General features: G+C 48.2%; 2 protein-coding genes across 6 annotated transcripts in view; one reads left to right on the plus strand and one right to left on the minus strand.

Annotated features, from left to right (window-relative positions):
• Nucleotides 1–669: 669 nt before the first annotated feature.
• LOC146008672 (uncharacterized) lies at nucleotides 670–2,430 on the minus strand. Its single transcript, XM_083148201.1, has 2 exons — nucleotides 1,771–2,430; nucleotides 670–1,686 (listed from the first exon to the last, which is right to left on the minus strand). The coding sequence occupies exons 1-2, from the start codon at nucleotides 2,173–2,175 to the stop codon at nucleotides 1,096–1,098; spliced, it is 996 nt and encodes a 331-aa protein (XP_083004327.1). The 5' UTR covers nucleotides 2,176–2,430; the 3' UTR covers nucleotides 670–1,095.
• Nucleotides 2,431–10,400: 7,970 nt separating this feature from the next.
• CEP112 (centrosomal protein 112) overlaps nucleotides 10,401–15,784 on the plus strand; it is a 404,486-nt gene continuing 399,102 nt past the window's right edge. For 3 of the 5 annotated variants that reach the window (XR_014444546.1, XM_083148202.1, XM_083148205.1), the window contains exons 1-2: nucleotides 10,796–10,818; nucleotides 12,398–12,504. Coding sequence is in view for 4 of the 5 variants with exons in the window: in XM_083148202.1 (XP_083004328.1) it covers nucleotides 10,811–10,818; nucleotides 12,398–12,504 (115 nt within the window). In the remaining variant the exon portion in view is untranslated. Of the gene's footprint in view, nucleotides 10,525–10,795; nucleotides 10,819–12,397; nucleotides 12,505–15,784 lie in introns of those variants that run through there. The other 2 variants (XM_083148204.1, XM_083148203.1) reach the window with 2 other exon arrangements.

Below are 15,784 nucleotides of genomic sequence, written 5' to 3' on the forward strand. Positions count from 1 at the left end.
CTGAAAGACACTCTTTTTTACCAGCACCTTGCCACAAAGCGCCTCAACCTCCCTTCTAGTGATGATTGCCAAAATGGACTAAATTTTGTTTTCCTAGCTGACGAGGCATTCGCACTCCATGAGCACATCATGCGTCCCTATCCTCAGAGAGTGCTTAATCAGGAGCGTCGTATTTTTAATTACAGGCTTTGCAGGGCGCGACGCACTGTGGAAAATGCCTTCGGCATAATGAGCAACAAGTTCAGGATTTTCCACAGTGCAATCAATATGCGCATCGACAAAATCCAATGGATAGTGCTTGCATGTTGTGCGCTGCATAATTTTTTGAGGCGCAAATCAAGACACGAATTACCTGTAGTGTCAGAACCGGAACCAGCACAGCAGTCTCAGGACATCGATGGGTGGACCTCCCTTAATGCAAACCCACTGGCACATGGGTCATCACAGCGTGCAAAGCAGGTCAGAGACCAATACCTGGCCTACTTCAATGGAGAGGGTGCATTGGACTGGCAGCTTCAAGCAATTGCCTGATACTGAACCTGCTATTTGTACATATTTGTTTAAGATACATTACTTTGACTGCAATGTCCAAAAGATTTGCATGTGTTGTATTTTTGGAACAAATGCTATGTTTCAAGTATTAAATAAGTTTATTGTATGTTACCCAAATGTATATTGTTTTTATTGAAAACCCAACTGTGATAGCTGAATGGTAGTGTACACAGATTGTGACGTACTTATCAATACCTTTGGGGAAAGCAGTAATTTATGAGAACAACAAAGTTTTGCAGTAAACAATATTTATTGCCCTTTCCACAAAAAATTGCAACCAGGCAATGTAGATTTTTTCTTTACAAAATAAAATGTGGTCCTTTCCACAAAAAATTGCAACCAGGCAATGTAGATTTTTTCTTTACCAAAAAAAATGAGGTATGATTTGTTTGCGGATCATAAAAACTATACTTCAAAGTAATGTGTTACAACAACTTTCCATCAAGCCACATATCACTACTTCCTAACGGCTCAGCATTAACTTCTAGATATCAGGAACAGAGATATCTTAACTACCCAAAGGGACTGCATATATTATAACATTTACAACTTGAACAGATCAGGCTCACAAAGGAGAGTGGCCTGTGCACCCACCCATACAGAGGGGGTACCACTCGGGCCGGGAGTGGAAGTTTGATATTGGGGCTGTGATGAGGTAGCACTTGGGCTACAATACAAGGGTGGGCTTGTATGTTCAGTAAAACTTTGTGGTGGGTATGATGTGCGAGATGGGTATTGGTTAGGGGGAGGACGTTGGCCTTGCTGCGTTGTATATGATGCAGATGATGCAAGGTGAATATCACGCCTTAATTCGCCACTGCGACCCCGTATCATCAGATCATATACAATCCTCTTGAAATGGATGCGCTGGTCTGGTACCATTGCCTCCAATTCCTGTGCAACATGTGTACCAAAAGCATTGAATTCATTGGGTAACTTATGCAGAACCTCCTCTGCACTTTGGAGAAACCGCTCGGCACGGTTTGGTGCTGAACTTGAGGAAGCTCTAGACTTGATTGTGGTGAGGGTCCTCTTGGGTCTTGACGGAGGTGTGCTTTCCACCACCACAGCAGTCTGCTCGGCTTCGGTTTGTTGGGTGTTGGGTGGCTCTGTCTCCGCATCCGAAAGAGTGACCTTAAATGTGCACAAAAATAAACTGTCAATAACAAATTACATGAAGCTAAATAACACAGTAAATAATATTATGTATACACTCACCACGTTGCTATTATCTGTTTCCTCCTCTGGCAATAGCCCTGGAGAGACTTCCATCATTGAACACTGTGACTGACTTAGGGGGTCTTGATCCTGTAGGAAATGGAGCTGATCATAGTACCATAAAGATGGTTTTTCAATCTCCTCTACCCCGGCTCCAGAGCGTTTGGAATCCTCATATTTCTTGCGTTCTTTTAAGTATACTGTACGGAAATTTTGAATCTTCTTTTTCACAAACTTTATGTCGGCAGAAGCATTTATGCCTTTGACGTATGTCAGCATTTCCTGCAGTGCCTTGTTGCGTTTCTCCTTATTAGCATAATTTTTGTCCTTGACCCGCCACAGACACTCATTCGACTCATACATGTCCAGAAATCCTGTCCAAAATTCCTGGTTTGGGGTTGCCATTTCTTAAAAAAAAAAAAAATAATAATTTAATATCAACACAACACTGACATCACATATACTGTAATAAAGCACTTTCTTCACGCAGCTCTCCATCCCCTGTGATAATGCAGCCTCACCCTCCATCCCCTGTGATAATGCAGCCTCAGCCTCCATCCCCTGTGATAATGCAGCCTCCCCCTCCATCCCCTGTGATAATGCAGCGTCACCCTCCATCCCCTTCATGCAGCCAGGTCTCCCATCCCCAACCAAGCACCATTTTCATGCAGGCTCCCCCACCTACCCCTTGATGTATGCAGGCGACCCCTCCCAACCAAGCACCATTTTCATGCAGGCACCCCCACCTACCCCTTGATGTATGCAGGCGACCCCTCCCAACCAAGCACCATTTTCATGCAGGCACCCCCACCTACCCCTTGATGTATGCAGGCGACCCCTCCCAACCAAGCACCATTTTCATGCAGGCACCCCCACCTACCCCTTGATGTATGCAGGCGACCCCTCCCAACCAAGCACCATTTTCATGCAGGCACCCCCACCTACCCCTTGATGTATGCAGGCGACCCCTCCCAACCAAGCACCATTTTCATGCAGGCTCCCCCACCTACCCCTTGATGTATGCAGGCGACCCCTCCCAACCAAGCACCATTTTCTTGCACGCACCCACACCGCAGCTGAAACACCCATGACAAAATGTACTTGCTTTTTGTGCCTGTCTCCAGCTCCTCGTGCCTCCTCTGGGTGTGTGCGTGCGTCGTGGTTTTTTTCCCTTGCTCCAGCTCCTCGGGCCTCCTCTGGGTGCGTGTGCGCCGCGGAATGGCTGATGGGGAGTGTCTGGGCAGTGTCCAGGAAGTGGCCAGGGCGTGCCGCTGATGACGCGCATTGTTTGCTAGAAAGCATACGATACAGTGTGCCGTACGATATGCACTGTATCTTATGCTTTCTAGCCAAAATTCAGTTGCATGTTCACCCGACCAGCTCCCTCCCAGACGACCGGCGGGAGCGCGCATCGTACGTCGGATAGTGCGTACACACGGTAAGATATAGTGCACTATCTAGCATGCTATTCGAAACCAGCTAGATAGTGTGCTAGATTTTGCACTATATCTTACCGTGGGTACGCACCTTAACTTGTCAGCAAGGAGACTCCTGACTGAGTGGACTTCCAATTTAAAGTACCCACTTTTCCAGGACTGGATGGAAGAATCATGTGATCATGGAGCCATGAAGTTTGGCATAGAATTGTTCATGTGAGGAAAAGCAAGATGGTGGCTCCCATGGCCGGTGCCGGACTTCAGCAATACTCAGGCAGTATGAGAAGATACCTTGTACTTCAGCCATCTGCGCACTGGTGAGGTACAGATGCAGCCTGTCCCTCACAGTACAGATGCAGCCTGTAAGGGGCATTAGGTGTATAAGCTTCAATATTACTGTGTGGCTTTATGTGTATAAGGTGCATAAAGGTGTGGCATAACGTGTATGCTGTGTTGTGCAGTATGAATAAGGAGCCATACAGTGTGGTGTACTGTGAATAAGAAGCAATACCGTGTGGTGTACTGTGAATAAGAAGCAATACTGTGTGGTGTGGTGTAATGTGAATAAGGAGCAATGGGTCAGAACTAGTGACAGTGCTAAGGGGCACCAACCAAAATGCTAGGGCATCAAATTATCTAGGGCCTGCTCTGAGCACCATGCATCTTAATGTGCAAAGACTGAGATGTCCATTATCAATGTCCATAGGTGCTAAATTACTGCTAGGTGTGTCTTTAGATGATGGGTTAAGAGGGGAGATAAATCAAGGGACCTGATTCAAACCTGATTGCTGGGCTGTGAATCTTTGGAGTCCAGTTATCAGGTAAACGACGCACCACCAAAGATTCCCCCCCCCCGGCCCTGTGCATGGCTGTGAATAAGTTAAGAGCTGTGCACACAGTGGGAAAACCATTCACAATCACTCACCATCAAATGTTTTTTCCCCCTGAGTAAGTCTAGACTTACTTGGCACTGCGATGTCCGGGTGCCGCCTGCATTTTCCAGGGCAGAAAACGCCAGTGTACTGGCCACAAATGGATGTCGTCACTGTTTCCTCACTGGTTTCCTTCTCAGGGAGTCCCCACACATGAGCTTCTTGCTTCTTGCTATGATTTCCCAGCACAGTGATCAGGTCTGAATCAGGCCAAAAGCTTTTGCAGTGTAAATGATTGCTGGTGTCCAAAGGCAAATGCTCAGTAGCTCTCTGAGCTATGTGTGTGTGTAATGTATCCAGTGCAGGTAGCTCTGATCAGAGCTCTCTGTGAGGATCAGATGTGCATGCACTGTAGTATGTGGTGGATTCAGGGGGGGGGGGGGGGGGGGGGGGACCTGGGCACGTGCTCTCTGTAATTTCTGACAATTTTTTTTGCCCGCCACCCGCCGGACCTCCTGTTGAGCTGCCACCGGGAAAAAAGCATTGACAGCCGGGCAGAGAGCCGTGAGCTGCCCAGCTGTATTCAGAGCTCTGCTCAGCAGGTTCCGTCGATGTGAAATGTTGCGCTGCCGGGTTTGCAAGCCAATCGGACCTCGCTCGCGGTCAAGCAGCCAATCAGGAGCGACCACTCCTGATTGGCTTCTGGATTGCGAGCTCCAATTGGCTCGCGGATCCAACAGACGGCAGTGCGAGATTTCAAATCACCGGGACCTGCTGAGTAGTGCTCTGAATACAGCTTTCCACTCTCTGCCTGGCTGTCAATTCTTTTTTCCTGGTGGCAGCTCAACGGTGGCTCAAATGTGCTACAATAAAAAAAATACACAAATCAAGTGCAATGGTTTAGGAATGTATTCATGTCTGAAAGCTTTTGACTAATGCATTCCCTTATAAACTTGCACTTTTAGGTTTAACTGCTTACTTTGACAGACATGCCTGGCATCCAAGGCAATGGGGCAAATATATTAAGCCTGGTGAAGAGATAATGTGGAGAAAAAGTGGAAGGAGATAACGCATCAGCCTATCAACTGTGTGTGTGTAATAGAGCGCAGGCCACGGGCTGAGGAAGCGTTTCAGTGTGATTTAGCGCAGGCCACAGATTGAGGTGAGTTCATCAGTGTGATAGAGCGCAAGCCACAGTGTGAGTGAGTGTGTCAGTGTGATATAACGCAGACCGCAGGGTTAGAGAGTGCGTTTGTGTGATAGAGAGCACAAGCCTTGGGGTGGAGGAGTGTCAGTGTGATAGAATGCAGGCCGCAGGGTGAAGGATTGTGTCAGTGTGATAAAGCGCAGGGTAAGGGAGCACATTGTTGTTACAGTAAAGAGCGCAGGCCGCGGAGTAAGGGAGTGCACCAGTGTGATAGAGCCCAAGCCATGGGGAGCGGGAACAGGTCAGTGGGAAAGAATGTAGGCCAGTCTATGTTCCAACAAAGGGGGGGGGGGTCATAGCGTTTGAGGGGGTGGGGGGCTCCCAGAGACCCTACTGCCCTGCCTGTAGTGGGCAGTAGGGTCATCATTTATTAAGCTTTTTTTGCAGAAAATTATTTTAAAACATCTGTAGTTTTTTTTTTTTTAACAGGATTTCGGCAACTAGTCCCTGTGTCTCATGTGTGATTTTCTTGCTACTGCACTTGTGAAGAAATCCTAAACACTCATAGGGCACATGCATTACACTGTGTGAACACAGAGAGGCGCTACTGCAAATGAGATGCACCTTATCAGAAATGTGCAGTGACTGGGAGGTGGCTATTCAGATACATGCATGTGATCCATCTTATGGGTGTATTATGGGAGTGTGGCTGAAGTGTTTGCATTCACACGCATAGGGGAATCTAGAATTATGGTAGTGGGTGGTCCCAGATCTAGACATAACAGCAGAGGGACTTTTGCGTGGCGTAGTAGCGCGGCAAAAAGGGGGCATGGTCTCATGGGAAGGAGGCGTGACATTACAAAAAGGGGTGTGGTATTACACTTTAGACCATACACAGTAATGCCCATTACACATTTTAGCAAACTCTGTTATACCCATTACACATAAAGCCACACGCCGTAATGCCAATTACACATAAGGCCATACACCATAATGCCCATTACACATTGTGCCACACATCATGCCGATTACATACTATATAACAAACCGTAATGCCCATTACCTATTTGCCACATAAGTGCTGCTTACCTTCATGCTCATTGCTAGGGGGTTCTTGCTTGATGGCACCATAGTACCCATTACACATGATGCTGCACACCATAGTACCCATTACACATGATGTCGCACACCCATAGTACCCATTACACATGATGCCGCACACCATAGTACCCATTACACATGATGCCGCGCACCATAGTACCCATTACACATGATGCTGCACAAATAATGTCTCTTACACATGATGCTGCAGACATAATGCCCCTTACACATGATGCCGCACACCATAGTACCCATTACACATGATGCCGCACACCATAGTACTCATTACACATGATGCTGCACACATAATGTCCCTTACACATGATGCTGCAGACATAATGCCCCTTACACATGATGCTGCACAAATAATGCCCCTTACACATGATGCTGCACACCGTAATGCCCCATACACATTAAGCCACACATTATGCGTAATGCCCCCACATACCGCCACTTGTAGCGTCCCTTAAGCAAAAGTGCCACTTACTGTAAATTTTTATATGAGCCTTCGCTGCTGCTGCAGGGAGAGATGGAGAGCGGTGCAGCTGCTTCTATGGGGAGAGGAGCAGAGCGCAGCGCAGAGCACGCTCCCACTCACCTCCTGGTGTCCCCTCTAGCCGAGTGGACAGTTGAAATATTGTGTGCGCTGTTGTTGTGCGTGACGTCGGGGGAGCACGCCGGGCGCCGGCACCACATGATTAAAGTGGGGGGTGGGCTGAAAGTGGGGTCAAGAATTGGAGCGGAAGCTGCAGGGGTGACAGTCATTGACAGCTGGGCAGAGAGCAGGGGGCTGCCCGGCTGTATTTAGAGCACTGCAGGTCACGGCTGTTTGAAATAATACCCCTTTCACAACAGAAAATGCAGGGATTTACCCGGGAATATGGTCCCAGGATCATGCAGGGACATTCCCAGGCTGACCCCTTATACACCAGCCTAGTCCCTGCATTTTCTGGTGTGAGGGGGAGAGACAACCACTCCCCTCTCCCTACCCCCCTTTAACCAACCAGCTATATCTTCGGAACCAACTGACCCATTTACATGAGACCAGTATCATATTGTAGAACTTTTGAGTTGGCTTCCAATGATTTTGGTCCCGTGAAACTGGGCTGTTTGGTTCCAGAGAAATCTGCCCTCAAAGAACATAAACAGTCATGAAATTACATTTAAGAAATGAAAAAAAAAAAAAAAAAAAAGGTTTAACCTCAATATGATCCCTGGAACCAATTAACCCATATGGATCCAGCCTGATATCAGATTGAAGGCCCAGCGATTTGGGTTCGACTGAGATCAACCTCGAGCTTTAGTGATGCCGAAGGGGGAACTGGCAGCCGTTGAACTGGGTGGGGGTCGGAATTAGCGGGTCCCATGTTATCCTATAGGGAAAACGTTCCATCTTTGCCTGGCAGTATCTCTGGTTCACAGGGGGCTAGAGAAACGGGGCTAGGCTCGTTGGAAAGCCCCATCCCTCAGCTACAAAATGCTAATGGGTGGTCCGGTGCACCCCCGGACCACCCCCTAGATTCGCCTATGGTCACATGCCATTCATCATTCACATTAAAGGCCATACAATCACAAATATATGCTCCGCCTCACATGGGGCTCACAGTGTTGGTGCAAGTTTCTATGGTGCGACTGATGGTGACATCTAAAGACTCAGGGATATTTCCTCATGAGCTGCGAAGAAACATTTGTTGTAAATGCTGTTGAAGATGGAAAGCTTGAATGTGCAGACTCTATATTGCTCCTCCAGAGAGGCTTCATTCCCTGTTTAAAAAAAAGGGGAGCCGAGGCTACTACTGCACATCCTTTTCACTTTGTTACAGCCCCATTTTGGAAAACCAAAGAGTTCCACTTGGCTTATTAAAACATGAGAGATAACCTGGGATATCTACTCTTCCAAGTGATCCTCCACCATTACCAGGTACACACACACACAGTGACTGTTGAGCTATATGACATCCAACTCTGCTCAAGCGACACTCCTACAGCCAGTGTATCCAACAGTGAGTATGACTGTACCTCATTCAACTTTAATAATGATGGTTAACTGTTAAGCAACTAGGCTTTTGTTGTCCCTGGACATTGGCATTGGCAACTATACACACATACTGTATTTCCAACAAATGCATCCTCTGGGATATGATGCAGAATGAATGAGTTAATGCGTGTTTCAATATAATATAATAGCAGAATAATAGCTAAAGGCATTAAACCTGGCGCTTTCTCTGCGCTGTACACCCAGCGGCTAATTGGATCTCAGTCCATGTACATTCATGCACTTTTTTGGTGTCCATGTGGACTATTTTGACATTTGGGGGAAAAAACTGAAAAATCCATGTCAACATTTTGCCTGTCAACCTAATGCATGTGTGGACCTTTTGACCCTGTGGACCTTAGGCATGTCAACCTTTTTCATGTGTCGACCCAATGTATCATGTTGACCTTAATTTGGTAGATCCAATGACCCATACCTGTCTCAGAAGCAATCGAAAATATTGCTTGTACAGCCGGTGCAACTTGCAGGCAGGGCCACCGAGAGGGGGGTGGAGCGGGTACTAATTACCTGGGCCCGGGCTTGCTTGAGGGGCCCCAGTTCCGAGCCCCTGTCCCTTACATACAACATGTTCTGTGCTGTCAGCAGGCTCAGCATGAGCCTCTCACGGACAGAGTGAGAGCTCATGCTGAGCCTGCTGTAAGCACAGCACATGCTGTAGGTGTGTGCTGAATGGTTGGGGGGATAATAACACTCTCCCCATAATAATTTTGGGGACGTGACCTAATTGCGGGAGGTTGCCACGCCTCCCATGATTAGACCACGCCTCCAATTTTACCGGGGCCCGGCATTCCTCTCGGCTGCCCTGCTTGCAGGCTCTGATGTGATGTGCACAGGACTGCGCATCGCATCGGACCTGCAGTCATTGACCTGCAAATTGGACTGTTCCTGTGAATACTAATATTTCAGACTCCTTCAGGAGGGTAGGCACAAGGGCGTAACTACCATAGGTGCAAGTGGTGCAGCTGCACCGGGTCGCACCTGGGTTTTTGATCCCCGCTTCAAGCCGGGTGTTTGCTCCCTTTTACACCACCGCATCCCCCAGCCTGTCGCTTGGAGATGACGTCATCTCCAAGCGCCGATCGCCGCTGCTGGGACCTGGAACGCTGCGCTGGGGACAAGCCCAGCACTAAGGTAATTTTCCCTCAGCCCCCGTGCACCCCCCCCCCCCAGCCCTCGTCCGGGAGGTGAATGGATGCCGCACACAGGCATCTATTCACCTCCTCCACTACTGTCTGCAGATTATAGCAGACAGCAGCAGAGGCTGTGTGCGCCCCCCCGGGCCATCCAACTTGCGGACCCATTCATGTGAATGGGAGCCGTACCCATTTACACCGCCCTCTACCCAGGTCCTAGCCGTGTTCTACCCAGGTCAGGACCTGGGTAGAAGTCCCGTGTAAAGGGACACGGCGTGACCCTTTTACACCGCCGCTGACCCGGGTCTGACCCGCCGATGATCCGGGTTTTTGCGGCGGTGTAAAAGGAGTATTACATACATTTATCCCCATCAGTTGCTAAATAGGGGGCCCTTACAAACTTTTGCTATGGGGCCTACAAATATCAAGTTACGCCCCTGGGTAGGCAACTCTGATATAGAATGATACTGTATATGTCTATAGATATACATCCTTCGTGCGTCCCGCAGCGTCTTCAGGCATGACGTCACTGTTAGGCACCTTGACGGGAGACGGTGGGCAGCACGAACGCCCTGAACAGGTATTTAATGTGTGTATTTTGTATGTAACAATTGTTCTTCCTACACCTTGATAAAAAAAGCCAGGGTGCTCAGAAACGTTGGTAACCCAGTGTGTGGTCTTATTCTTTTTATATAAATATATAATTACATATACGTATATTATATACATATAATTTTACAGATTTTCAATAGAATACGAATTATATCAATGAAATGCATATTGCACTAATGATATCACCATCACTGCTACTGTAATAATTTGCTGCTCCGTCAGGTTTAGACAGTACACAGCAGCGGCCTCTGGATGGCAGCAGAGTAATCGGTCTTCCCTTCCGTTTAATGGGCTGTCCCTCCGTCTCCATAGTGACTCTACCGGCAGTTGCCGGAAGTAGTTCCTGCGTCACCCTAGAGTGGGCACTTTAAAATTTGCGGCTGTGACACCTGTGCTGGTATGTACCGATAGGACTGTACAAGACCTCCTCCTATGTATGTGCGCTGTCTTATCTGTCCCTGGCATAAACGCTGCGCAATGTTTAGCAGAACAGTCATTAGGCACTATATACTGGTGTGTGCAGAGCTATGCTCCGTGCGCTATATGTGTGCCTCACCATCACTGTGCGTTGCCCCCCTTAACCAACCACTGTGTAGTTCACTGCCGGCTGCTAGAATGCTGGCGACTGTGAGGAGTACTGTATGTATCACATCTGTTGCTGTGTAAACTGCATCTCTGTTAACATGTCCAGGTAGTACATTGCTCTGCTCGAATAGTGGTCACTATGAGGATTATATCTGTGTGGCTGTCCACTGCCTCCCTATTACAGTGCCCTTGTACAGTACATCAACAGAGCTGATCGAATACTGGTTTAAGTGGCGTGCATTGCTTACATTTTGACTATAGTAGCACTAGCAGCTTGTTCCCAGACTGGGAGTGTAGGTTGGACCACATAACCAATGGAACATACCATTTGACCCACTACAGCAGTGGCAGTAGCAAGATCCGTGGAACACTAATTTCAATATCCCTGCCACCACCGGTTGCCTTTAGTAACCTGTTGGTGAGCTTACACTTGTGTGTCCAGTGGTCTACTTTTGTGCTCCCCCTGCCCTCCTGGGTCATGTGGTATGTCCCACCAGCTGGAACATTTACTAAAGAGGATGTATAGGCAACATTTTGACTAGATATTAGCAGTTCCCAACCTTTTTCTCTACCGTAACCCTTCGTTAAGGTTTTGAAAATGAGTATTCTCTCTTCCCCACACATCCCTCCACACAAATATAGCTTGTTTTTATAATAAAGAAGGTGGTGTGAGTAGATATTTGTTAATTAGATGGAAATTAATGCATTAAGGTATCTTATTATAAAGTGAGCAGATATAAACAATACTTCCCTTCTATTGTATCTTCACCCTCGTTATATGTGGACCCAAAGCACCCTGCTATGTGAGTACGGTATGCATCTTAGGACATTTTTTATGCCTGGTACTACACAATTGGCTTCCTTACAAGGTGATCCCTGGTTTGTGATTTCTCCTGTCAGTTCAGCTCTGCTCTATAGCTTGTTTTTGGTAGGTAGTAATGTTCTTCGGTTAGTAGCTAGCTAGCTAAATAATCAAATGACTCTTTAATTGCAATTATAGGCTTGAGAAAATCCAAAGTACTTATTACTGGAAGTGAGCAGTATGTGTGTCCTTAGGAGTAGCGGAGAAGTGTGTGGTCATGAATAGGCCCCTCTGTGTGTGGCTGCTCCCTGAAGGATTAATCGCATGGGTCTTCAACCTGTGGCCCTCCAGATGTTGGGAAACTACATGTTCCAACATGCATTGCCACATGAGAGCATGCCAAAACTGTCAGGGCATGCTGGGACATGTAGTTTTACAACATCTGGAGGGCCACAGGTTGAAGACATGTGGATTAATGCTTCCTCCAGCCGTGTCAGCGCGGGGGGCAGATAATGCTGATGTGGCTGAGGGCAGCTTGTGGTTATCCGTCTGATTGCAGCACGGGTAGCTCCAAGTGGTTTGCTGGGAGTGCACTGGTGATTCTGCAGACGGAACCGGAAGTGATGCAACGCAGGTTACCTCCACAGCAATCAGAGACTTCTTCTGCCATTGCAAGACTTCCTTTTCTTCTGCCATTACCAATATTATTTTCAAATACCCCCAGGGGCATGCATACTGTTTCATGAGTCCAATTTTGATGTGCAAAGGAGGAAGTTACACTTTATCAGCGTGAAGAACATTTTTCTTGCATTTACCAATTGAGGCCTATTCTTTTGAATCCAGTGGGTTTCCCTGTGACCAATCATATATATTGTTTTTCTAGGAGGACCATGAGCAATCAAGAGAAGACCTGGGAAAGTCTGGATGCAGAATTTGATCATTACTTGGTGGATATGAAGCCATATGTCCTCAAACTACCTCAGAAACTGGGTAAGACCAGTGGCGTAACTATAGAGGGTGCAGGGGATGCAGCTGCTATGGGGCCCGGGGCCTTTGGGGGGCCCGAGTACCAAGCAGGCAATCCCCTGCACTCTTTTACATTTATTTCTTCACAAAATAGTGCCACTGTGTGCAGGTTCTGGGCATTTTTTGACCTGAGCGGGAGGGAGGTAGGCAGGCGATGCACATTGCTGCTGCGGCTGCTCCAAAGGTCGACTATAGTGAACGCGGAGGGGAGGGAGGAGCTGCCGCAGGGAGGAAGAAGGTGCTGCTGTGGGTGGCCGGAGTCTCCGGAACCTGCCCTCAAGACGCTCCATGGAGGTGCCGCTGCTGCTGCTGACCGGACCCTGCCCTGGAGACACACCATAGAGTGGAGGGAGGAGGTGCTGCTGCTGGCCTGCAACGGATCCTGCCCTGGATCCGCTCTGCTCCATGGAGGGAGGACGCTGCTGCTGCCCTGACCCTGCAGGTGCTCCGTGGAGGGGAAGGAGGAGGTGCTGCTGCTGGCTGGCAACGGATCCTGCCCTGGATCCGGTCTGCTCCATGGAGGGAGGACGGACGCTGCTGCTGCTCTGACCCTGCCCTGCAGGTGCTCCATGGAGGGGAGGGAGGAGGTGCTGCTGCTGGCCGGCAATGGATTCTGCCCTGGATCCGCTCTGCTATATGGACGGAGGACGCTGCTGCTGCTGCCCAAACCCTGCCCTGCAGGTGCTCTGTGGATGGGAGGGAGGAGGTGCCGCTGTCCGGAGCCTACCTAAAGACAACAGACCCAGTGATGGTAAGCAAACCCCATCCCACCACTCATCACCACAAACACACACACACACGCACTTTAGTCTGTCACACCCCTGCATTCCCATCTGTCTATATCGCTCCCCCATCTATCTGTACCCCCATTATGGTGCCCTGTCCCTCTCTATGCCTCTCCATCTGTCTGTCAGTCTGTCTTCCCATAAGTTGATCCATCTGAATATAACTGTTGTCCACCTGTCCCCCCATATCCTTCTATATGCCCCCCACACCCATCTTTCAGTCTTTGCCCTCATACAGTATGCTGCTCTATCCATTCGTCTATGCCCCACTTCCTTCCATCTTTCTGTGCCCCTCCATCCATTTATGCCTGCCCCCCCATCTGTCTTTCCATCTATGCCCCATTATAGGGGTCATGCCTGTCTATATGTCTGTCTTTGTCCCACCATATGGTGTTTTGTCCGTCTATCCGTCAGTCACCCCATCTATGCCCCCATATGGCACACTGTCAGTGCATACTTGACCCCTCATCAGCCAAGCCCTCCCCATCCATTGTCTGTCTGTCTCTCACTGACACACTGTCATGCCCTAACACACTCTCTTTTTTCCATGATGCCCCTGACCACCCATTTCTCTCTCTCTTCCTCTTGCTCCTCACTCTGTTTTTATCTGTTTTTCCCCTGACGCCCTCTTTGTCTCTCGTTTCCTTCTTCACCCCCCCCCCCCCCCATAAGAGGCACTGTAGTAACAGCGGTAGGGGGGCCCTTTCCAAAATTCTGCTATGGGGCCCTCAAACTTCTAGTTACGCCTCTGGGTAAGACACAGGGACACATACATGGGGGAACTTTACTAAGATGTGAGTTAGAAACATAATTTGACCACATTCCACTAGGCATTGCACTTTAATTTCTAATACGCCTCCAGTTGGTAATAATGCCCCTAATTCATAATATGCCACACATTAGATGGGTCACAGTACTGGTGCCTCTCATCTAAGCTCAGCATGGCATGAAGTGCCCTGTCTGCAAATTCTGGAACATTGGGGCTGGTTGCATTAGATGGCAAATCTTTGTCACCCCAGGGTTATTATTTAATTAGCCTCACCTGGTGATTCAGTTTGCACTGTTAAGGTGAGTACACACGGGTGCAATTTCATGTAAAATCGCTGGGAATATGGTCGCTGAGCAACCATATTGCCAGTGATTTGGAGCGCAGCTGTCGATAAATCGCCAGCTGCGCGCTCCCGTGTGCACTGCCTAATGTTCCTGCGACCAGCGGCTTTCCCCGGCGATCGCTGTGCCGGGAGATCAGCGTTGATCTCCCCAGCCCTGTGCCGCTGCTCCCTCCCTCCTCCCATCAAAGTGACAGCAGCAGCGTCTGCTGCTGCTGCGCTCCCCCTCCACCCCGTAGCAGTGTCTCCTTTTCATCAGCGACAAAGGAGACCCTGAGCAATATGATTGCTGGGGATATATTGCTAGCAATATATCCCCAGCAATCATATTACCCCGTGTGTACACAGCATTACTCTAAAGGTGCATACACATGGGGCAATATGACTGCTGGCAATATATTGCTAGCAATATATTGCTCAGCAATCATATTGCCCCGTGTCACGTTTTCATCTGCGACCAGAGATGGTCGCAGATGAAAATGTCACACTGGCGGGAGAAGAGGCAGGGGATGTCGCTGGTCGGAGGAGCATGTTCCTCTGACCAGCGACCATTCAGGGGCTGAAAACGGGAGCGCGACCATATTCCCAGCGATTTCAGCCCCTATCGCCCCCGTGTGTACACAGCATTAATGTTAATCTAAAGGGACGTACTTTCTCTTGCAGCTTCAGGAGCTGTAAGAAAAGACACCATCAGGGCTTTATGACAAGGGGAAAACCCATTGATTCTGCAGTTTATGTGGAATTTGTGGTTTAGCATGTGTTAACCCTTGATTTACAGTACATGAAAAGGCTATTTATCTGAATAGCTTTCTCCGCTCTTTTGCTTCTAATTGATTATGCTCCTGAGAGTCAATGGGGTGATTCAATTGTTTGTGTGCTTGATCTGTCATTTAAAGTGACAGGCGATCGGGTGCGTTATTCAGTTGTTTTATCTCTATCATGCTTATTGCACCCTGCAGTGCCGGGTTTAGTTGTGTGAAATGGTTAAACCCCAGTCAAGTTCTGGGCGTGATGCGAAATGTGCCACTTTTTAACCATATTTCTGCTAACCACATCAGGGGGCAACAATTGAATTCTGACACCCGCTGTCTCAAACTACTGAATTCCCCCACTAATGTATAAATATGACATCTTCCGTAGCTTTTTTTTGTGTGATTCCTGTTGCCTTGTATACCCTGGAGATTTCCGTAATTTTATGATTGATATCAGACAATGGATACAAAAACAATTTAAGGTACTCTTTACCTAGAAGGGCGGGCATCGCATGTACATTATAATGGCATGCGATGCGACCGATGCGTTGCCCGCGATTTTACATAGAAATACATGTTAAAATGTAAATCGCGTTGG

This window comes from Crinia signifera, chromosome 6, assembly GCF_055691185.1.
Source record: "Crinia signifera chromosome 6, ASM5569118v1, whole genome shotgun sequence".
NCBI classification, from domain to species: domain Eukaryota; kingdom Metazoa; phylum Chordata; class Amphibia; order Anura; family Myobatrachidae; genus Crinia; species Crinia signifera.